At 32.3% G+C, this 25,162-nt stretch overlaps 1 protein-coding gene across 1 annotated transcript in view; it reads left to right on the top strand.

Moving 5' to 3' along the window:
• LOC133331161 (cell adhesion molecule Dscam2-like) overlaps window positions 1–25,162 on the top strand; it is a gene marked incomplete at its 5' end in the record, with an annotated part of 125,867 nt that overhangs the window by 27,412 nt on the left and 73,293 nt on the right. The window contains 3 exons of the mRNA XM_061539560.1: window positions 8,150–8,994; window positions 9,265–9,426; window positions 17,631–17,921. Coding sequence (XP_061395544.1) covers window positions 8,150–8,994; window positions 9,265–9,426; window positions 17,631–17,921 — 1,298 coding nt within the window. The remainder of the gene's footprint in view (window positions 1–8,149; window positions 8,995–9,264; window positions 9,427–17,630; window positions 17,922–25,162) is intronic.

The raw sequence follows: 25,162 nt of genomic DNA, 5'->3' as shown, positions 1-25,162 counted from the left end.
TTTATAAAGCCCAAAGGAAAATTTTTACATTGATAAAATCTCTCAGATGAATTTTATGTGCTATGCTATGGATAATTTGGACTAACTCCTTCTTTAATGGTGTGAACACTTTTTCCGAATTTCAATTAACTTGAAGCGGACAATTCTTAAACATTCAGGCAGTTTTGTATTTTTTTTTCTGACTTACAAAATGTAATTTTCCCGCAGAGCCCATGGGTTCAAGAAAACCCAATTTCCCCGGTGGTGTCAAAACATTTGCCCACGATGCTGATATTCACTCTACATTGGCACTGACCTGTCAAGCTCAAGCATATCCCGTACCAATATTTCGGTAATATATTTTAAATATATTTTTTTTACTTCGTATTCTCAACGTTCAAATAACTCCTCAATTACACCCACATCGTTAACATTCAGGCAGATACGTACATATTTCTATTTCCCTATATTTTTCTGACTTTCAAAAAATTTTTTTCCGCAGAGCCCATGGGTTCAAGAAAGCCCAATTTCCCCGGTGGTGTACAAACATTTGCCCATCATGCTGATATTAACACAACACTAGCACTAACCTGTCAAGCTCAAGCCTATCCCGTACCAATATTTCGGTAATAAAATTAATTATTTTTTACAACGAATTCTCAACATTCAAAATAGGCAGTTTTCAGTTTTCAAAATTTAGTGAAACGTTTTACAAAAAAATTTTGTAAATTTTCAGAACCCTTAGGGTTTAAGGCACCCTCATTTCCCAGTGTTGCCTCAAGATTTACAATATTTGTGCCATTGAATGAAACAATTGCCTTGACCTGTGAAGCTCAGGCATATCCGGTGCCATATTTTAGGTACGTTTTAAAAACTATGTCAGAAATTTTTGGCAAAGGTATTTTTACTGCCTCAAGAACCCAGAACGCCAATTAAGAGACACTTTGGTGGGAAAATATCGGGCCATTTATAAGTGGCGGACATTTATACCTGGACCTATACTTATAATTTCCTTCATAGATTTATATTAGCTCCCAAAAAGAAACTTCGGTTGGAAAATACGTCTAAAATCTTCAAAATATATACCTAAAATGGGGTGGGACCTTTTAAAATAACCTATGTAGAAACAAGGACCTATATTGAAAATATTCTGTGAAGAAGTTGTTCTTACACCAAGGTTCTTGACTGCAGATTCAGCCACTTTTGTTGGTGTCGTTATAGGGGGTTACCCTAATAACTAAACTAACATAATAGAATAACAAGCTCAAAATACCCAAAAATAAATAAAGATTAATACCCAAAAATAAATAAAAATTAAAAGCTTTCGGGTGCATACACTGGCCAACTGGTTCTTTAGAGGATGGAAGAAAATCTTCGATTATCTTTCCCATAATTTACTAGAATTTGTATTTCTTATTCCCTTTGACAGAGCCCGTTGGAGCAAAAGCGCCCACATTTTCTAGTGATTCTAAAGTTAGCATGTTTGTGCGGGCCATCAATTCTAGTTTTGCCCTACTGTGTCAAGCTCAAGCTTTCCCCGTGCCAATTATAAGGTAAATTTTTAAATGCGAGGTTAATAGCTTTCAATTTAAATCGATGTAATTAGAGGACCTTCAATAATCCCTCTTGTAATACTTTTCACTCAGTAGCGGGAAGTACTGGTATTTTTATTCCTTAATATTATTTAACACAAAAGCTTTCATGTCGAATGTTAATAAAGCTTGTGTATTGTCATGGCTTCAAAGGCTACATATTATAATTTCAAATTTCATGCAAAGCTTTTAAAGACTTCAGGGCAGTTTTCAATATAATATAGTTATTTTTACTCCAAAGAAAATTCCCAATAACATATATATTGTTATTTTCACTTTTAGAACCCATGGGTGCAAAAGCTCCCTCCTTTAATACCGACTCCAATTCGTTTTCTTATACACGTGCCATTGGTCAAAGTTTTGCTCTTTTGTGTCAAGCTCAAGCATATCCGGTACCTATCATAAGGTAAAATTGTATATAGCTTTTCAGGAAGAGAGTAAAATGTAATAAAATAAACAAATTCAGGCAGTTTGAAAGCTTTTAAAAAATTATTTTAATATTTATATTTTGTGTTTTCCTAGAACCCGTTGGTTATAAGGCTCCAACATTTTCTAGCGAATCCAAGGGCAGTATATTTGTAAAAGCTGAAAATAGCAGTTTTGCATTGTTTTGTCAGGCTCAAGCTTTTCCCGTACCTATTATAAGGTAATAAATATTTAAGTTCGGGCAGTTTTCAATATAAAACCGTATGAAAGTTTACAAAATAAATAAAATTATAACATCTAAAATGTATTTGTTCGGTATCTCTAGAACCCGTTGGCTCTAAAGCACCAACATTTTCCAGCGATTCCAATGGGAGTATTTTTTTAAGAGCTGTTAATACCAGCTTTGCATTGTTGTGTCAAGCTCAAGCTTTTCCGGTACCTATTATAAGGTAATAAACATTAACTTCAGGCAGTTTTCAAGATAAGAATTTTGTATTCTTTCCAATTAAATATTTAAAAGAATATAATGTTCATTTATAAAAGCTTTTAGATGTCGCTTTCTAATATTTTTAGATAAATATATGACTAAAAGTTCTTGGAGCGCATCATCGAAAATATTTACTAATTGAGCTTTCAGCAATCATCTTGTAATTTCTGTCATTAATTGATCTTACAAAAGTTTGCATTGCCAAAGCTCTTTATCTAATATGAAAAAGCTTTAAAGTGTAAAGCTTATTGTGTTTATTGTTAATTTTTCCTGTTTTTATAGAACCTTTGGGCGCCAAAGCTCCCTCTTTTAATAACGACGCCAACAGTTTTTCCTATACTCGGGCCTTAGGTCAGAACTTTGCATTATTGTGTCAAGCTCAAGCATATCCGGTGCCTATTTTTAGGTAAAAATTACAAAAATATATATTTTTTTATTTTGTTGGGTGTAAAAGCTCTCCAAATATATTATTGTCATTATCAAAATTAAAGTTATATATATATATATATATATATATACTTATACTTCAGGCAGTTTTCAAATAAAATTTAAATACAAATTGATTTACCTTATATTTTTTTATTAATTTGTAGAACCTGTGGGTGCCAAAGCTCCCACATTTAATACTGCATCAACTATTAGCAGTGTACGAGGCAAAAGCTTTAGCGACATTGTACTATTGTGTCAAGCTCAAGCCTATCCGGTGCCGTTATTTAGGTAATCAGTTAAAATGATTACAATGCTTAAAAGCTTTTAATCCAGTACTGTATTATAGACTTATGTAAAAGCTTAACATACTTTTGACAGTGAATACAAATCTTAATTTTCTACTACAATATCCACTTACCTTAAAATTTCACTTCAAAGCTTTTCTTGAAATTTATTTTAGGGAAGGGGCGATATTGCTAGCAACTGGTTCTGTAAAATGTTATGAATAATAGACTTGGAAAGTAAATCACATCGTCTAATATTTCAAAGGGAAAATGCCCAGTTTCTTCTTAATAATTTTCCACTTTCTTTTTTATCAATTTTCTTTACACATTCAGGCAGTGAAAAGGCTTTAGAGAGCTTTTTATTCTATCTCACTCATTCTCACTTAATTTTGTTCTATATGAAAAATATATTTCTTTCTTCTTAAGAACCATTGGGCGCCAAAGCTCCAGCATTTGCCACCGCCTCTAAGGGCAGCATTTATTGGCAGGCCCACGGAGAGGATTTTGTACTATTATGTCCAGCTCAAGCATATCCGGTGCCAGTTTTTAGGTAATTTTTCAAAATTCAATTTGTTTAAAAACGGCAAAGTCTATGTTTCAGGCAGTTTTCAAATTTTCGTATAAATATTTAAGAATATAATTAAAATTATTGATGAATTTACAGAACCCTTGGGTGCCAAAGCTCCTGCTTTTCCATCTACACTGAAGAGTAGCACATTTTGGGAGGAGCAGGGCAGAGATTTGGTATTACTATGTCAGGCTCAGGCTTATCCGGTGCCAATATTTAGGTAATATACTTTTTGAAGAATTCATAAACCAAAAAGCTTTGCGATGATCCTTTTTAAGATGGGCTATGTAATAGCTTTATATAGAGGCTTTATAGCTTGTTTGCATACATTATAATTTATTTGGAGGAGGACGCGGTTCATCGAAAAACTTTAACATGGAAATACTAAACATTTCTCAGGTATATTTGGCTTATGGGTAGCAATCTTGTAGCAAAAGTTTCCACATACAGAAATTAGTGGCATAATTTCATTTGACAAATAACATTTTTGGAGGTAAATTCGGCAACTACACTAGCAACTGGTTCAAAAGTTTTAAAGCTTTTGGATATTCATATTTACAATTTGTTCTTAATTTTTAGAACCCCTGGGTGCTAAAGCACCTACCCTGCCCAGTGATGTTTCAAGTTTTACCATAACTCGCCAATATGCCTCCAGCTTTGCCTTGTTATGCCAGGCCCAGGCTTATCCAGTGCCGATTATAAGGTAAAGCTTTTAAGATATAAAAACAAAAGCTTTAACTATTTATTTTGAGGTAAAGCTTTTACGAAATAAAAAAGCTTTAATTGAAATTTTAGTTTTTGGGCTACACTGTCAATGGGTTCTTTCAGGTATATTTGTCTCACATATTAAACGAAATTGTATCATTTGCTTTCTTTTAGAACCAATGGGCTCAAAAGCTCCCACATTTTCCTCAGATTTGGCTAGTTCAACAATTATACGTCATTACGGGCAAAGTTTTGCTTTATTGTGTCAAGCTCAGGCATATCCGGTACCTATTATAAGGTAAACGTTTATTCCAAAATAAGCTTTAAATAGAAGCTTATTTTTTTGAGAAATTTTAAAATTTTACTGTTTTAGGTATTTTTTACGTTTCAGTATTACTTACTAATATATAAAGCTTTAGGTCTTTAAGCTCTATAGTATTCAGAACCCCACCAACTGGTTTCCTAGGAATTTGTATATATTATGCCAAACTCAAATAGTTATTTTATTCATAAAACAAAGTTCATTTAATTTCAAGTTGCTTACTTTTTCTTAATATGAAGCTTTTAGATTAATTAATAAAGCTTTGAATACAGTACCATCTGGTTCAGTAGGGTTGGAAATAAGAAGAGTTTCCCAATTGTATATTTTTGTAAAATAAAGTTGTTTCTATATGAAAGCTTTACACAAATTGGCTACACTACCCACTGGTTCTTTGAGGAGAGTTAATTTGTATGTTACTTTATCAATTATTCAATCTTGCATAATTTAATTTCCAGAACCTGTCGGCTCAAAAGCTCCGACCTTTTCAACCGATTTGACAAGTTTCGCATTTGTACGCCATTTTGGTCAAAGCTTTGCCCTTTTGTGTCAAGCTCAAGCATATCCAGTACCAATTATAAGGTAAACGTTAAACAAATTAAATTAAAAGAGAAGAGCTTTTAGGACTAGTTGTCAAGCTCAAGCATATCTAGTATAGATCATAAGGAAAACGTTTTTAATAGAAATAAGTAAATAAAAGCTTTAATGATTTATTTATGAATTTAAATACTTAAAGCTCTTTAAAAGCTTTATTCGAGACCCAATATTTCAGGCAGAGGTCGATCGGATCTTAATTATTTATTAAACATTATTTCTAGAACCTGTTGGCGCAAAAGCTCCCACATTTTCGGGTGAATCAAAAAGTTTTACTTTTGTCAAAGAGATTGGTCAAAGTTTTGCATTGTTGTGTCAGGCGCAAGCTTTCCCAGTGCCAATTATAAGGTTGGTGTAAAAATGCCGGTATAAAGTCAGAATAAAAATTCAGGCAGTTTTCAGTAATATAATATTCACCATGTCATTGTCCTGTTTATTTTTTAATAAATATAAAAAGCTTTTACTGGACTTGGTAAAAGTCATTAAACATACATTAAATTTTTGTTTTAGAACCCATGGGCAGTGTTGGTCCCAAAATAACTGGTGGCCGTTTACAGGAAATGACCAGGAATTCCGGTGATAGCATGGCCATTGTTTGTATGGGCCAGGCTTATCCAACACCGGTTTTCAGGTATAAAATTATAAAAAAAATAGTTTTATTTTTTATAAAATATATATATATATATATATAATCCACATTCAGGCAGTTTACTCAGAAATTTTAAATATTAAATAGAATATATTAAAAACATATTTTTGTAATGATTCCAGAACCCATTGGCAGTGTGGGTCCCCGCGTATCCGGTGATCGTTTGCAAGAACATACCATGGCATCGGGTGATAGTTTTGCCATTTTATGTCAAGCTCAAGCCTATCCAATGCCAGCATTTAGGTATTGTAGACTTTACGATTTTTTTCGTTAGGGGAAAATATGAAAGCTTTTTGGGCAGTTTTCAATATTCGGAATATCCTGAGTTAATTTTCATGTTATTCATAAAATTGTTAAACTTTTTATAGAACCTGTGGGCCATGTCAAGCCCCGAGTTGCTTCGAAAAGTATTGAAATCAATGACGTGCCCTTGGGTGAGACATTTGTGGGCCATTGCCCGGGACAAGCTTTTCCAGTGCCGGTGTATAGGTATAATTACAATAATTTTGATTGAGAGATAACTTGTTCCAGACTTTGGATAATTTTTGAGGTTACACATATAAATTTGTTTCCACTGAGCTAAAATTTAATCAATCTGTAAAGCTTTAACGATCTTATAAATAAATGCATATCACATTAATAATACCTGCAATAAAGCTTTCAAGCTTTAGTGACCATTATAAAGTTTTTTTTTGAAATTTTTACTTAACAATATATTTCATGACGATTACAATGAAAAATTGTATATATAGAGCTTTCAAGATTTTTTTAAAATATTTAAAACATAAAAACCCAAACATTTGATAGCTCTTAAAAGCGAAATAAAGCAAAATCGGCAACCCATTTACAATAATAGAAACCAGCCACAGAGCTTTCAAGCTTTATTATAATGTAAAGCCTTAAAACCATCGGAGTGTAGCTGAAAACTTCTTACATATTAAATAATTTTAGTATTCCATTAATGGCCAAAGAGCTTTAAAGCTTTTATTCAATTACATAATGGGATTGAGGAACATTTTGAATAGTGAAACAAATATTACGTCGTCATAAATGTTTATTTAAAAATAAACATAAAAATACCCTAAAGCTTTCTTTAATAAACAATAAAGCTTTGATGAAAGTTTTAACATACACAAATAAAAAGTTTTGTAATTAAAGGTATCGTTTGAAGAAACTAATAGCTTCTAAAAACATGTATTAATTTAAACCCACCGACTATTGCAGCTTTTGAAAAAATTATTCAGAATATCCCCAAAGCGCAAAGGCCTTAATAATTCAAAAAGGTTTTTAAGAAAGTTTTACATACCTAAAATATCATCTAGTATTAATAAAAGCATCGATATTGCATACTTAAAGGGTCCATCGAATTTTAGAAATTTTAAAAAGAGGATTTCCTTTAGTTCTGCCGACTTTTGGAGCTTTTGAAAAATGTATTTTTTAATATACCTGAGGTTTCTCGAGATAGCTTTACTCCTAGCTTTCAATTTATAAAATTGCCTCTTAACATTTCGAATAAAAGCTTTATGGTGTATAAAAGAGCCATTTAGCCCATCGAAGCTTTTGGAGTTTTAGAAAATATGTAAATTTTATATTCTTTGGGTTTTTTGTTATAGCTGACGGATTTCATGAATCTGAATATGATTTAGGTTGTGTTGATGTTCCATTTTAGGTAGAGTTTCTCCATTAGGGTCTGTTAGGTCTCCTGAATTAATAAAAATATGATTTTGAAATATGAAAATGTTATGAAATGCTATAGAAATCGAATTTAAGCTTGCAGAAATTTTCAGGTAAGTATGAAGACCATTCACAATGTCAAATGAAAGTTCATGAAAGCTTTCATTCGTTATTGTGAAATCGGCCATAAAGCTTCAAAGCTTTTAATGGTAAGTATGCATCTGCTGCTTGGTATACGATTCCAATTGATTTTTTTATTTGTTTTGTTCATGCTTGAACTTCCAAGCTTTTCATGCCATTACATTTCAATGTGCTTTCAAAAGTTTGACAAAATTTTACACGCTAGCATTTCATATCCAAACATATTTCAAGATCATTTTTTGTACTCCAACTCTTGAAAACTAATATGAGAATTAATATTTTATTTTTCCCCCATTTTACAGATGGTATAAATTCATTGAAGGTACCACCCGCAAACAGGCTGTTGTATTGAATGATCGCGTCAAACAAGTATCGGGAACTTTGATTATCAAGGATGCTGTCGTCGATGATTCCGGAAAATATTTGTGTGTTGTTAATAACTCAGTGGGTGGTGAATCTGTTGAAACTGTCTTGACTGTTACCGCACCATTATCCGCCAAAATTGATCCTCCCACACAAACTGTTGATTTCGGACGTCCTGCTGTTTTCACCTGCCAGTACAGTGGTAATCCCATTAAGACAATTAGCTGGTTAAAGGATGGCAAAGCTATTGGTCACTCTGATCCCGTTCTACGCATTGAATCTGTCAAGAAAGAAGACAAAGGCATGTATCAATGTTTTGTACGCAATGACCAGGAATCGGCTGAGGCTAGTGCTGAATTGAAATTGGGTGGCCGTTTTGATCCTCCCGTCATTCGTCAAGCTTTCCAAGAAGAAACCATGGAACCTGGACCAAGTGTATTCTTGAAGTGTGTTGCCGGTGGTAATCCAACACCTGAAATCTCCTGGGAATTGGATGGCAAAAAGATTGCAAACAATGATCGTTATCAAGTTGGACAATATGTTACCGTAAATGGAGATGTTGTATCGTATTTGAATATTACTTCGGTCCAATCAAATGATGGTGGTCTCTATAAGTGTATGGCTAAGAGCAAGGTCGGCATTGCTGAACACTCGGCCAAATTGAATGTATACGGTTTACCCTATATTCGTCAAATGGAAAAGAAAGCTATTGTTGCTGGTGACACTTTGGTTGTGACATGCCCCGTTGCTGGTTATCCAATCGATTCGATTGTATGGGAAAGAGGTAAGTGGGCAACAAAAATAAAATTTTATTTTAAATTAAAAAGAACAACAGACGAGATAGGTTAAAATGATGATCAAAAAAAATATAAATTTTCTTCCATTTTTGCGGTTTATTAAAAGGAAAACCTTTGTCGCTTTTGGATTTCGATCGTAAAAAACTATCAGTATTTTATTCGGAACTTTTGCGGTGTCGTTATAACCGATCTCTATTGTATTATTAACATATTTTATTTACTAATCACATTTTTGTACCTTCTTTCCATCCCGCCAGACAACCGTGCCCTGCCAATTAATCGCAAACAAAAGGTATTCCCCAATGGCACCTTGATCATCGAAAATGTTGAACGTAACTCGGATCAGGCCACCTACACCTGTGTTGCCAAAAATGCTGAAGGTTATTCTGCTCGCGGCTCCCTCGAAGTTCAAGTTATGGGTAAGTTTTTCAATGTTTCAATTATCAGGTCACATTGCAATAGACAAATGTTGACCCACAAAATTTTTAAAACTGAAAATAAAATCTACTGGGGTCTCTTGGAAATAATGACATGAGAGATAATTGGGTTCGCAAGAAGTGTTGGGCGCCACAAATAGTGCACAATTTTTCTTGAAGAAATTAATAGAAAAAAAATCGAAGGAATAGAAAGAAGATATTTGGAAGACCTTTTATGCAAATATGGGCCCGGCGAAGTCCAGGACGTCTGAAGGTAATACTGTGTATTATTGTATGTGCTCGCCCATCACTGGTCTAATGTCAGTCCGCTTTTGTACAGGAAAAATAATTTGAGGAATTATATTTCAGTTTAATATCGGTAAAAACTATAAAGAGAACGAAACGCATTTAAATATGGCCTTTGAAGTCGAGAAAAATATTTCAGATACTAAATCTTCAACTGCAACGAAGTTCGAGGTCCTGTGGTTTATTAACTGAAATGTAATTTACTGTCGATAATAACCTTAAAAAGTCCGAGACACATAAAATACTGTCTTTGGAAGTAAAAAATATTGTGTTGAGAACTGAATCGAAATTCGACGTCCTGCGAGGTCCTAATAGCTGAAATATAATTCCATAAAATTGTCTTCCTGTAACCTCATCTCCACAAATCCCAATTCTCGCATGTGAATATTTTTCAAAGCCACCAGAACAGTTAGGGTCTCGATATAAAAAAAAAAAACAAATACCAAAAAGGGTAACGCCGTAAATCATCGTTGGTTATATTTCATTCCTCTGATATCTGCGTAAAAACTTTCACTTATAGGTTGTTTAAATATACGAAATTTATGTGCTACTATCAACTGAATATTGTTCTACGAAAATAATTTTTAATAAATGGGGGAAATTTGTTTATCTTTAAGAACTTATGTTTGTCATCATCAGCCAAAATAGACTGCAAAAAATGCTGATATTATTGCAGAATGGAAATTGTCGTTTTATATCACATATAAACGATTTATTTTAACAATTTTTATGAGATTTTAAATCGAATATTTTTATTACATTAAAATTTGCCAAATAATGTTTCCAATGCTGTCAGAAAATCGATATATTGTCCAAAAAGGAAATAACATTTTAATATGTTTTACGTTGAGCGCCATTTTCGGCAATCTGATTTCCCTTTTATATCAAACGATAATTTATAAATCATCTTCGAAATTTGATCGAATTTGGGAAATAAATCATCCATAACATACTATCGATTTTTATTTTCATCGCCAATTTTTCTAATAATTCAGCTAATTTTCTAAACTTCATTGACGTTCAAATCACATATTCAAAATTTTGATCGGTAAGCGAAATCCAGCCGATTTTCAATTAATTTCGGGTTTATTTCGTATATATTGACCAAATTTGTATTGATTTTATGCAATATGCTTAAATTAAAATTCCATTAGAGGAAGTTGGAAATTGTACATAAAAATCAGCGCATATATTCTTAAAGGACCTAGAAAAATGATCCGAACATCTCAAACTATTTGTTTTCCACACAACTAAACATGTTGTTACCTATCAACGTTGGGCGCCACTTTCATGATTATTTTATCCATTTAATTTTATGTCAGTTATAGTAGCATCGAAAAATAATATTTAGCACTGAAATAGACGCACTTGTGGTAACGTTGGGCGCCATTTTCTTATATGCCACTTTAGAGCCTATAAATTGGCATAAAATAATTTGATTTTTTTAATTTTCTATTTTAGGTGATCATGTTTCATAGTGGTCTCATTAATTAATATTTATACAGAAATAATTGCATTTTAGGTAACGTTGGGCGCCATTTTCTTATGTGTGTCTTCAGTACTGTGATAAAAAGCAAATGATTTTTAGATGTTTGTATTTTAGGTGATTATGTTCTGGTCTTTCGGGGTAAAAGTATTTGATAGAGGTATCAAAAATGTATATTTTATATTTGGCTTCTACTGTTATCGGTCTTCAGAGGAGATTTATTGCGATAAAATCATTTTCAAATTATGTTTTGGTCCTTTAGGCAAATATATATATTTTTATCGATCTCCAAAGGAATATTTAATATTGAAATGTTAGGTAACATTGGACGCCATCCGGAGGCTATTAATTTTAGGTTGTCATATTTTTGTCCTTCGATCGAATAATATTTGATAGCAATCTCAACAATGCATTTTTGGCATTGAAATATATATTTCAGTCAATGTTGGGCGCCATTTTTATATATGTATTTCCAGAGCCTATTAAATACGATAAAAATCTTTATGTACCGGAATTTGGTCGTTTGAGGAAGTTCTCACAAATGTAGGCAATTTTCTTATTCTCCTGTTACTCCTCTTGGGAGCATACAGCATCGTCATCTTATCCGATGAGATCATTGTTTTTATTCCAGCTAAGTAGAATATTGGTCTGCTGTAGCCTGTCCTATGTGATGGGGTTGCCATCTATCATTGCCTAGAAACAACGCCTTTTTGAATTTTTTTCATTGGTTGGGATCTTTTACTTATTTAGTGTTACCATTGTTGTATAGGCGGCGCTATCTCATCATATTCCTATTTTTGTCTTATTCTATGTTATATATTTATATTTATATATTGATCATAATTATGACTTATATCTGTTATTTCATGATCACAGATTCATATTCAGAATTTCGGGGAAATTATTAAAAAATTAACGTTGGGCGCCAAAAATCCGTTTTTCTCTTTTTTCCTTGAAGTTCAGTTTGTTGTGTGACACACATTTATATTTGTTCTCCTCTTTTCATATTTTAATTTTTAGTATTTGGTCCTTTGAGAGATCTAGTTTGTATTTATATATTGTTCATTATTATGACTTATATATGTTCTTTCATGTTCTCAGATGAATATTCAGTATTTCGAGGAAATATTATAATGTATTCAAATTTATTATTTATAAACTTGGAATGGTTGTAGTATGCTTTCGAATTGCATGTAGACTATGTTATGAGGTGATCCATTCGTGTACTAACATATAGCGTCCTCTTGAGACTTCTAGGGCAGCATTGGTAGATTCTATTGGTAAAAAATTGCGTTTACTTTGCTATTATATTTATTTAACACCATTATTTATTAACAAAAAATGCTAAGGATAGTCAAATGGACTATCAAGAAGCAAAATAAAATATTTTTAATGCTTTCAAATTTTAAAAATCCGATACAGGTATAATTCTCTTTTTGCAAAAGCTCTGTGAGTGGTTTCCAAAAGCTCACGTGTTATTTAAAATATTTTCTGATTTTTGTACTTATTTTTAAGGGTCTTGAGTTCCACATTTTGAAAATTTATTTTGCTGTTAGAAGTGTTGAAAATAATCTAAATTTCCGGAAGTTCTTTCTACAGTAATTGGCCTAAAAACCTTAATTTTTCCTCTCTTTAACATCGTATTGAGGTAGGTGGTATATATATTATTTAGGGTTCTTTAGTTCCAATATTTTGAAAATTATATTTTAAAATAATTCTTCTACCTCTCTTAACTTCTGCCACTATTAGTACCACCACAAATAGTTGCATTTGATTTCGGTTCCGATATTATCAATATGAATGATATGGTATCGGCCACATGTACCGTGAATAAGGGTGATACTCCCTTGGATTTATATTGGACCACAGCACCAGATCCCAGCTTGGGTGTTGGTCGTCTCATGACCAATGATGGTATTTTGATAACAAAGACCACACAGCGTATTAGTATGTTGAGCATTGAATCGGTACATGCTCGTCATAGGGCAAATTATACCTGTGTGGCGCGCAATGCAGCCGGAGTGGCCTATCACACTGCGGAATTAAGAGTTAATGGTGAAGAGAATAAGGGTTTTTTATAGAAAACATTTTTTGTTGTAGTTTTTTATATTTTTCTTAATCGATTTTGATTTTAATGTCTCTTTGTCACCCTTTTTCCCCAATTGCAATTCAGTATTGCCCCAAATTGTACCCTTTGATTTTGGTGAGGAGAGTGTTAATGAATTGGATATGGTATCGGCTTCGTGTACCGTCAATAAAGGTGATCTGCCATTGGATATCCATTGGACACGGAATGGTGGTCGTATTTATACCAATGATGGTTTGATCGTGACCAAAACAAGTCAACGAATGAGTGTTTTGAGTATTGAATCGGTAAGGGCCAGACATGCGGGAAATTATAGCTGTGTGGCAACAAATAATGCCGGGGTTACCAAACATTGGGCGTTTTTAAGAGTGAATGGTTAAGTTTTGAAATCGAAATACTTTCCTTTGTAATTTTTGATTAGAATTGAAAATAGTTTTGAAGTTATTTTTGTTTTATTTTTATTCTTGTTTTGAATTCCCCTTTTCCCCCCTGAAGTATTACCACAAATTGTGCCCTTTGATTTTGGTGAGGAGAGTGTCAATGAGCTGGACATGGTCTCAACATCGTGTACTGTAAATAAAGGTGATCTGCCTTTGGATATTTATTGGACTCGTAATGGCGGACGCATTTATACCAATGATGGTTTGGTGGTAATGCGCAATAATCAACGTTTAAGTGTTTTGAGTATTGAATCGGTGAGGGCTAGGCATGCTGGCAACTATACTTGTGTGGCCACAAATAGTGGTGGTGTAACAACGGCCTCGGCCATGTTGAGAGTTAATGGTTGGCAACACTAGAATTAAAAAAACATTAGATTTTCCAACTTCAGTTACTTCTTTAGTTTTTTTTATTAGTGAGAATAAAACTTTGTTTTTCTTCCCTCACTCCTCTCCGCAAAACAAGTTTTACCCCAAATTATGCCCTTTAATTTTGGTGAGGAGGATATCAATGAAATGGACATGGTTTCGGCTTATTGCACTGTCAATAAGGGTGATTTACCCATGGATATATATTGGACTCGTAATGGAGGTCGGGTCTTTAGCAATGATGGCGTGGTAGTGACCCGCACCAGTCAACGCATTAGTGTTCTGAGTATAGAATCGGTACGAGCACGCCATGCTGGAAATTATACATGTGTGGCCACCAACAATGCTGGGGTAACCACCCAGTGGGCCATGTTGGCTGTGAATGGTTAAAGAAGTTTTTCTATTTTCTAAAATTGTTTTGAAATAATTCTTTTTGAGTTTTTCTTTGATTTTTATTTTAATCCCACCAAAATCTCCCCCACGATATCTGAGAGTTCAAATTCAAACAAAATTGTAAAATATTATATTTCTAATATTTGGAATAAATTTTGTGGTCATTCGATTTGGTTTTAGTAGGTAAATATATAAAATAGTTGAAATTATAGTTGGTCCTTCGATTCGCTTGAAATCAATAAAATTTTAAAATTTTTTGAATGAAATATTTAGAATAAATGTTTGGTCCTTCTACTCTAGGTAAATTAAATTCTTTTTTTCGATTCGATTTTTGAATTCAGTATTTAGAATATTTTTTTGATTCAGGTTAACTGCTAAAAAGTAACATAAATCTGACGATTTATTTTGTAATTTTATTGGTCCTTCGATTTGATAGAATAATTCAGATTTTTAAATATTTTGGATCTTCGACTTGGTTTTAGTAGGTAAACTAAAAAATGGGATAAAAATCTGTTTTCATTTGAAATTTTGTTCTTCGATTCAACAGAAAAATGTAGATAATTGCATATTTTTTAATATAATATTTATTATAAATGTTTTGGTCCTTCGACTTGGTCTTAGTAGATAAACTAAAGGAAAAATAGTTATGGTCCTTCGATTCGAAAAAATGCCGATAATTAAGTTTTTTTTTTTTAAATTACGAATTTCTTATGGTCCTTCGACCATAAATTTGGTTCTTCGATGCAAAATAAAAAAAATCTTTGTCTTGGTTTCTGCTGATTTTTATTGTAGCATTTATTTCCTGAATTTTTTTAGTCCTTCGTCCCGGAAGGGTTTAACCTTTTCTTTCCGCTCTACAACAGGAGTTTCTTCATCCACGTCAGTAAATCCGTTTAATGAACGGCAACATCTAAAGACATTATTTAATCTAAAGAAACTAATTGCTCGAGAGCACAGAATAATCGGAACTAGAACCGATAGGTCCCTTTTGCAGTATAGTTCTTTTGAACCATTTCTTTAGAAAATGACCCAAAATGATATTTAAAGATAAAAAAGGTTTACATTCAAATTTGGTCCTTCGACTTCAATCTTTTGTTTTTCGATTTGCTGCAGAACCACACCTAAAACCGTTCGTTCCTTTTGAGGAACAGTTCCTATGAACTATACCTTCCGAAATTACCTTGGGGCCTTTTTTGAACTAGTTCGTTATGGAATGACACTTCGATGCTAAGTTGTAGAGCACGGATTAGTTGGTTTAAACAATAGATTTTTAGAAGAAGTTTAAAATATATTCTCGCTGTTGTTTTTTTTTATCGGAATGATTAGTTGGATTTTCTAGAATTTTTTTTTAGATGAAATAGGGGGTTTATTTTAGTTTGGCCCTCCGATCGGGTTGGGGAATAATAAACATATAATTTTTTGATCGTTCGACTATTGGAACTAAAGGGAGCATGATGTATGAAAAAGCGGGAATTAGTACGGATGGTTCCGTTTGCAGAATAGTTTTTATTAACTAGTTCATTCATTCAAGGTTGATAAATTAAAAAAATATAAAGTGTTGGTCCTTTGACTGTTGAAACAAAATGAAGAAGATGTATTACAGAACTGGAACTAGTATCGATGGGTTCCTTTCGCTGAATAGTTACATTGAACTAGTTCATTCCGAAGCGACTCTTCGATATAATTTGTAGCGCGTCTATTAGTTGGTTTTAGAATAAATGAAAAAAAAATTGTTGTTCTTTTTCTTGTAATTTAGTCCTTTGATTAGGTTGAGAAATTAAAATATATAAAGCTTTGGTCCTTCAATATTTCTTTAGGACATAAAATATATTTTTGGAGTAGACTTTAAAATTATGGTAAAGAAATTAGAAAACCTATTTGAATTATTATTGATCTTTGTTCTTTCGATTTTTTGATTGAATTAATAATTAATTTGAATAAATATTTTACAAGGCGGTTTTGGTCCTTCGACATAAATTGTTATTTCTTTCGATTAGTTTGCGTTTCTATAAAATGTTTGAGGAAATATTTTATATGTGAATTTATTTCACGTTACTCATCTCCTGGTTACTTAAGATACTGATTTGCGGTACTTCGTTTGAAGAGAGATATTATTCAGATTTTTGGTCCTTCAGGCTCTTGAAATTCTTCAATTACAATTTTCTGCAGTAGTTCTTTTGAGCAGAGATCTTCTTTCACTTATTTGGTCCTTCGAGCTGAAAGTTTCCCGGAATTTCTCTGCGGAAAAGTTCAAAATTCAATTCCACATTTAATTTTTTAATGAAAATCTTAAAATTTGTTATTGAAAATCCCTTAATGTCTTAAAAAATTAGTGCCACCGCAAATTATGCCCTTTTCCTTCGGTGATGAGCCCGTCAATACCGGTGAAAGTACCGGCATACAATGTATGATACAAAAAGGCGATATACCCATTAACATCAAGTAGACCTTAAATTCACGGCCCCTTATCAACAATGAAGAGGGTATTACAATACTAAAACTCTCCGCCAAAACAAGTGTTTTAAATATACCAAGTGTGGCGGAATATCATCGTGGGGTATTTAAATGTATTGCCGAAAATAAGGCGGGGTCGACGTTCTATGCTTCCGAGTTGAAAGTTAATGGTATTTTGAAAGGATAATAAATACATTTTTTTGTTTTAGAATTTATTATTATTGTGATTTCAAATAATTTTTTTTTGTTGGATCCCAGTCCCTCCCCAGATTATGCCCTTCTTTTTTGGTGATGAGCCCATGAATGTGGGTGATATGTTTGGGGCCCAATGTATGGTTATGAAAGGTGATTTGCCATTGAATATCTATTGGACCCTGAACTCACAACCCATTGTCAGTGGTGAGGATGGTTTCACTTTGATGCGTATGAATCCAAGGACAAGTAGTTTGAATATTATGGCCTTGGAAAGTAAACATCGTGGGGTGTATCAGTGTATTGCCAATAATAAGGCTGGTGATACCACATACTCGGCGGAATTACATGTTAATGGTTAGAAAGGCAAAACAAAAATATTAAAATAATTTTAAGAGATTATTTTTTAGATTTATTATTTCTTTATTTCTTTTTATTTTAAATTTTTTTTTTATTACAAAAATCTTCCCCCTCTTTGCCACAGTCCCACCCCAAGTCCTTGCCTTTAATTTTGGCGATGAGGTCTATAATATGGGTGATGTTTTCAGCACCACATGTGTTGTGTTGAAGGGTGATTTACCTCTGACCATCCACTGGACCTTAAATTCGGAACCCATAACATCGGGTCAGGATGGTTTTACGGTTATCAAAATGAATGCTCGCACTAGCTATTTAAGCATTGACTCCTTGGAGGCCAAACATCGTGGTATTTATCGTTGTATTGCCGTTAATGTGGCTGGTTTAGCTGAACATGCGGCGGAATTACAAGTATATGGTGGGTTTTCGATACTTGTAGACTCACAAAGAAAATACTTTTCTCACACATTCTCTCTGTAGTATTGCCTGCGGTACAAATGTTTTACTAATCCTTGATGTCTTCTTTAACCCAAAAATCTATTTTATACACTATAGAAGCTAACCAAAAAATACTAGGGTGTTGGGAATAATTTTGTGAATACATACACACAATTTTGTTTGTTTTGTTTTTTTTAACCGTGAAATTTTAAATAAATTGTTTGCTGTATTGCATTTCCAATAGCTGAAGAGCAAAAATGTTAATGAAACAAATAAATTATAACATTTTTCTTAAATTCTGTTCACAAAAATCAATTGCTGAATTAGTTTTCATAAATTAACATAAATTAACTTTTTTAATATTTCTACAAAAAAACCCTTGCTGAATTAGGTTTCCCTTAGCTGAATTGCAAAAATATATCAAAGAATTTAATTTATATTGACATTTAAATATTTTAACGACAAAAATCCTTTGCTGAATTAAGTTTCCCTTGGCTGAATTGCGAAAAATTATAATAAATCATTATAGTTTTAAATTATTATAATATATAAATAGTTTGCTGAATTTTGAAAATATTTCAAAGAAATTATTTTCTATTTAAATTTGAACATAATATCAACAAATATGGTTTGTTAAATTGCGAATAAAAATAATTACTTTGTTTATTTTTTCTGAGCTAAATGAAAATAAATAATAATTGCAATATTTAAAAAAATAAATTTCAGTATTTTCATTCAATTTGGTCCACAAAAATCGTTTGCTGAATTAGATTTCCCTTAGCTGAATTGCAAAACTATTGCAAAGAATAACAAAATAATGTACTAGCATTCATATAGTACATAAACCGTTTGCTGAATTAGGTTTCCCTTAGCTGAATTGCAAAAATATTATAGACAAAACACATAGTGGAATATTACTATTCATACTTTGCATAAAAAGGGTTTGCTGAATTAGATTTTCCCTTGGCTGAATTGCAAAAATTGTGCAGTATATCATAGAGTAGATTATTTTCATTAAATTATTTCAATTTTTTTCTTGCTGAATTGGGTTTCTTTTAGCTGAATTGCTAAATATTACAAAGGAATTATTTTTATTCATATTATCATAGATTTTCGGCCGAAAACCTTCGCTGAATTAGGTTTTTGTTAGCTGAATTGCAAAAATACCATAAAGAAAAAAATATTTGAATATTACTACTTATATCTTATATAAAAAGGGTCTGCTGAATGAGGTTTTCCTAAGCTGAATTGTGAAAATGTTACAAAAACTAAGGAAATATAATATTTGGCTTCATATATTTTCACAAATACCTTTGCTGAATTAGATATCCGGTAGCTGAATTGCAAAAATTTTACAAAGTAATTATTTTTACGTTCAATTTAACAGATTTTGCACAAAAAAGCTTTGCTGAATTAGGTTTCCGTTAGCTGAATTGCAAAAATATTGCAAAGGAACTATTTATCTTACGTTTTATTAAATTTTACATTATAAAACCTTTGCTGAATTAGGTTTATGGTAGCTGAATTGCAAACGTTTTATGTATAAACGTGAATTTTAATGTTATAATTCATATTTTGCATTAAAAGTCTTTGCTGAATTAGATTTCCGCCAGCTGAATTGATGATTTTGGTGAGGAAATCTAAAATTTGAATATTTAGGATTACAAAAATCCTTTGCTGAATAGAATCCAATCGAAATTTGCTTTGCTGAATTACATTAAAATAGATTTCTAATATAAAAAATTATTGCAGTACCTCCACAAATAAGTCCCTTTGGCTTTGGTGAGGCAATTTTAAATCGTGGCGAAGTCACGAGTGTGGTTTGTATTGTACCCAAGGGTGATTTGCCGCTAAATATCCACTGGACACTAAATTCGGAACCAATACAATCGGGTCAAGATGGTTTCTTGATAATGCAAATGAATGCTCGCACCAGTTATTTGAGTATCGATTCACTGCAGGATAAACATCGTGGCATATATCGTTGTGTGGCCATTAATATGGCCGGGTTAGATGAATATGCAGCGGAGCTGCAAGTTAATGGTGTGTTCTATTTAAATTGGAAAGCTTACTGAAGCTTTTAAAACATTTTAGAAAAAAGCTACTATGTTACTAACACTCTTACACTCTCTATCGTCTTTCGGATCTCTTTCTAAAAAGCTTTTAACGAATTTCTATAAATCATGGGTTTGTTGGTAAAAAATAGGTTTGGTTGTTTGTCAGAATAAAGGTAAGCATTTTAGGGCCTTAAAATATCAATTATTGCAGCTGAATTGAATTTTTAGGCAACTGAATAAGCTCCATATGGAAAATAATTAATTAAAATTGGTTCTAAATTATATAATTATTAAAGATTAGGCTATTCAGCTAAGTGAAACCTTGCTGAATTAAATTAAATATCTAAAAAAATAATTTAAATGAAAATAACAAATTTCGTGTATAAATATTTCCGTTTCACCCAAGTTCCTCCACAAATAAGTCCCTTCAGTTTCGGAGAGGAACCATTGAATCGCGGCGAAGTGGCCAGTGTTGTTTGTGTGGTGCCCAAGGGTGACTTGCCTATGGATATTTATTGGACATTGAATTCGGCATTGATTGTTACGGGAGAAAATGGTTTTAATATTTTTAAAATGAACAAGCGAACCAGTTCGTTGAATATTGATTCCCTGGAGGCTTATCATCGTGGAACTTATAAGTGCATAGCCAATAATTCGGCGGGATATGCGGAATATGTTACCGTGCTGGATATTAATGGTTATTTGTGGAATTTTTAACATTAATTAGATGTAGTTTTGAATTTCAATTTAATTTTGTTGATTTTTTTTTAATTTTTCCTACCTTTTCCCAAAAAAATCTAAAAGAAATTGAAAAAAGGTATGCCGAATTATGTTTCGGATAGCTGAATTGCAGAAATATAAATGAGAAATGCCGTATTACAATATTACCATAAATATTTTGAGTAAAAATGGTTTGCTGAATTAAGTTTCACTCAGCTGAATTGCGAAAATATTACAAAAAAAGTGCTGGATTTTGGTATTTTCGTCATAAATTTCACAAAAATGTTTTGCATACATATAATTGCATTAAAATTGTTTTTGCTTTAATTGTTTTTATCTTTCTTAGCTGAATTGCAAAACATTGAAATAAAATATTTTAGTGGATATTTCATTAAAATTGTTTGCTGAATTGTTTTTCATAATTTTAATAATTTAATAGATTTTGCACAAAAACCTTTGCTGAATTAGTTTTCTATTAGACGAATTGCGAAAATATTACAGAAAACCCCATATTAGAATATTACCATACATATTTTGTATAAAATTTGTTTGCCGATTTAGGGTTTCCTCAGCTGAATTGCAAAAATATAACGAAATATAATATTTTCCTTTATATATTCCATAAAAATATTTTGCTGAATTTGATTTTCCTTAGCTGAATTGCCAAAAATTACAAAGAAATAAGTTTAATAAAAGTTAACAGATTTTCCACCGAAAAAAAACGTTTGCTGAATTAGGTTTACAGTAGCTGAATTGGAAAAATCATATATGTAAAATAATATTTGAATATCATGCTTCATATGTGGCATAACAATTGTTTGCTGAATTATGTTTTCGTTAGCTGTATTGATGTTTTCTTCGAGAAAATTCAAAAATTCAAATATTTGGATTATAAAAATAATTTCCTTTCTCGATTTTTAAACTGAAAATCGTGGTAGTGCTATCAGTAGCAAAAATTTCCGCTTAATTGGCTAGCGGATTTATAAAGAATTTTTAGCTGAATTGTTGCAAAACTTCTTGAGATGTGGTATTTCAAAGAAATAAAAAAAAAATTGTTAAATAAAATCTTTGCTGAATTGCTAAAAGGTTAGACAAATTTAGCTGAATTGATTAAATTATTAAAATTTAAAAAATGTGGATTTTTTTTTATTTTCTAATTTTTATTCCTTCGTCTTAGTACCACCCCAAATAACCCCCTTCGATTTTGGCGATGAACCGCTGAATCGTGGTGAAGTTGCCAGTGTAACTTGTTTGGTTCCCAAGGGCGATTTACCGCTGGAAATTTATTGGACCCTTAACTCCGCTTTGATTGTTACGGGTGAAAATGGTTTTAATATCTTCAAAATGAACAAGCGAACCAGTTCGTTGAATATAGATTCGCTAGAGGCCAATCATCGTGGTACCTATAAGTGTATTGCCAATAATTCGGCGGGTTATGCAGAATATGTGACGGTCCTAGAAGTTAATGGTTAATAATAACATATATTTTTATAGTTTTTAAGATAAATAATTAAGTAGATTTTTTGTAAAATTTAATTTTTAAATTTGTTTTTGCCCCCTTCCTCCTCTCCCCCCGTTTTGATGTGTAAAGTCCCACCCCAAATTCAGGCCTTTAGTTTTGGTGATGAGCCTGCAAATACTGGAGAAATTTCGGGAGCCATTTGTATGGTACCCAAAGGTGATTTACCTTTGGAGATACGATGGACCCTAAATTCTGCACCGGTCATAACCGGTGAACATGGTTTTACATTGTTGCGCATGAATGCTCGAACAAGTTCTTTGAATATTGATTCGTTAGAGGCCCACCACAGGGGCACATATAAATGTATTGCCTCCAATAAGGCGGGTAGCAATGAGTATTCGGCGGAATTAGAAGTTAATGGTTTGTGGCATATTTTTAATTTAAAATTATTTAGAATATTTTTTTTTTGTTAATATTTTAATTTTTTTGTTAATTATTATTTTTATTTGATTTCATAATTTCCTCCCCACCCACCTCTGAACAGTACCACCCCAAGTATTACCCTTTAGCTTTGGTAATGATGCTGCCGTCGATGTGGGTGATATTGCCAGTGCTACGTGTGTGGTACCCAAAGGTGATTTACCGATGGATATTAAATGGACCCTGAACTCCATACCGATTGTAAATGGTGAAAATGATTTCAATATTTTGCGTTTAAATAAACGTACCAGTTATTTGAATATTGAGTCGTTGGCACCAATGCATCGCGGTGTTTATAGGTGTATTGCCACAAATAAGGCCGGGTCAAGTGAATACACGGCGGAATTGCAAGTTAATGGTTTGTTTTGAAGCGATACGATATTTTTTGGTTTTGAAAAACTAACCCTGGGTTTGGTTTGAAACGGATTTTTTTTTTGTTGTTGTATGCCTGTTTTGTTTGTGATACGCACATTTATGGTTAGCTGAATTGTTAAAAATGTAGCTGAATTGTGTTAAATTTGGATGTTATGGAAAGATGTGGTGTTAAATTCAATTTTTGAAACATAAAAACTTTGCTGAATTTGGTATTTACTAGGGAAAATTATCAGGTTTCTTCAATAAGGTGGAGAAATTTATATAAAATTTTAATAAGGAGAAGAGTAAGATAAACAGACTTGCTGAATTGTAAAAAATTAAGCTGAATTAGGTTACTTTTTAGATTGAAATATTATTTGGCTTCAAAAAATATAAATTTGCCTTTGCTGAATTAAGAATTTTGTAGCTGAATTAAGGAAATACTTCATAAAATACTATAATTTAGCCTTTTTATTAAAATAAGACAGTTAAAAACTTTGCTGAATTGATGAAATGATACGAAAAACTTGCTGAATATTCGGAAAATGTGGTGTTTTTGGGCAGATAGTTTGCTAGATTAGAAAATTGTAGCTGAATAAGGGGGTTTTCATCATTTGAAGCAACATTTTTCTCAACTTTTAATCAGGTCATCTTTAAATACCCTGCTGAATTGAAAATTTTGTAGCTGAATTGTAACAAAACTTCATAAATTGTTGTTATTTGCATGAAATATCAATACTTCAGAAAGAAAAACTTTGTTGTATTGCTAAATTTAGCTGAATTGAATATTATTTCCATATTTTGGGTCATTTGATAGGAAATTGAAGATATTGTAAAACTTTAGCTAATTTCTTGTCAAAAACTCCTTGCATAATTGCCTGAATTATAAAAAATGACTTCCAACATTTTTACAACAAAAACTCCTTGCTGAATTGAAATTATTGTAGCTGAATAGAGGAAATTCTTTGTGAAATGTTATAATTTATCCCTAATATCAATATTCAAGTAGTAAAAACTTTGCTGAATTGTTGAAAATCAGGAAAAAACATTAGCTGAATTACACATTTTTAGCTGAATTCCATATTTTGACTAAAAAATTGTTACCTCTGCAAAGTTCCTCCCCAAATTCAGGCCTTTACATTTGGTGATGGTCCCGCCAATACAGGAGAAATGGCTGGGGCCTTTTGTATGGTCTCCAAGGGCGATTTACCTTTGGAAATACGCTGGACTTTGAATTCAGCTCCAGTCATAACTGGAGAGCATGGTTTCATGCTGCAACGTATGAATGCCCGAACAAGTTCTTTGAATATTGATTCCTTAGAAGCCCATCATCGAGGCACATATAAATGTATTGCCTCAAATAAGGCCGGCACTGAGGAATATTCGGCGGTCTTAGAAGTTAATGGTTTGTGGCGGATTTGAAATAAAAAATTATATAATTAAGATATAGAGATTTCGATTTTCAATATTATTTTTATTTTTAATATTTTTATTATTATGATTTTTAGTACCTCCCCAAGTATTACCCCTTAATTTTGCCGAAGATGCCGCCGATATGGGTGAGGTGGCCAGCATCAATTGTGTGGTGCCCAAGGGTGATTTACCCATCAGAATCCAATGGTTTTTAAATTCAAAACCCATTGTTGATGGTGAACATGATTTTAGTATAATGCTATTGAATCGGCGTACAAGTTCGTTAAATATCGAATCATTGGCTGCAATTCATCGGGGTACATATAAATGTGTGGCCACCAATAAGGCTGGGTCAAGTGAATATTCGGCTGAATTGGAAGTTAATGGTTCGTGTGTTTATTCTTCATCTTCTACTGCTTCCATTCGTATTAATATTGTGGTGTTTGTAAAGAAGTTATGGAGTTGTTGTTGTTTGTGTGTATGCGATTGACCACATTTATAGTTTGCTGAGATAATGAAAATGTAGCTGAATTGACAAAGGATTACTATTTTGATTAAAATTATACTGGCTTTGTTTTTATGGTGAAATTTTTACTTTGCTGAATAGCAAACAAATTAGCTGAATTGACAAACAATAACATTTCGAGGGGTTTTCAGATACAAAATATAAATATTAGTTTTTAAGGTGTCATTTTTAGTTTGCTGAATAACAAAAAACTTAGCTGAATTTACATA

Source organism: Musca vetustissima, unplaced genomic scaffold, assembly GCF_032173495.1.
Source record: "Musca vetustissima isolate MV318-11 ecotype Yass unplaced genomic scaffold, APGP_CSIRO_Mvet_v1 utg4905, whole genome shotgun sequence".
Classification (NCBI taxonomy): Eukaryota; Metazoa; Arthropoda; class Insecta; order Diptera; family Muscidae; genus Musca; species Musca vetustissima.
Note: the sequence above shows the minus strand (reverse complement) of the source record. Positions and strands in the feature narration are given on the sequence as shown.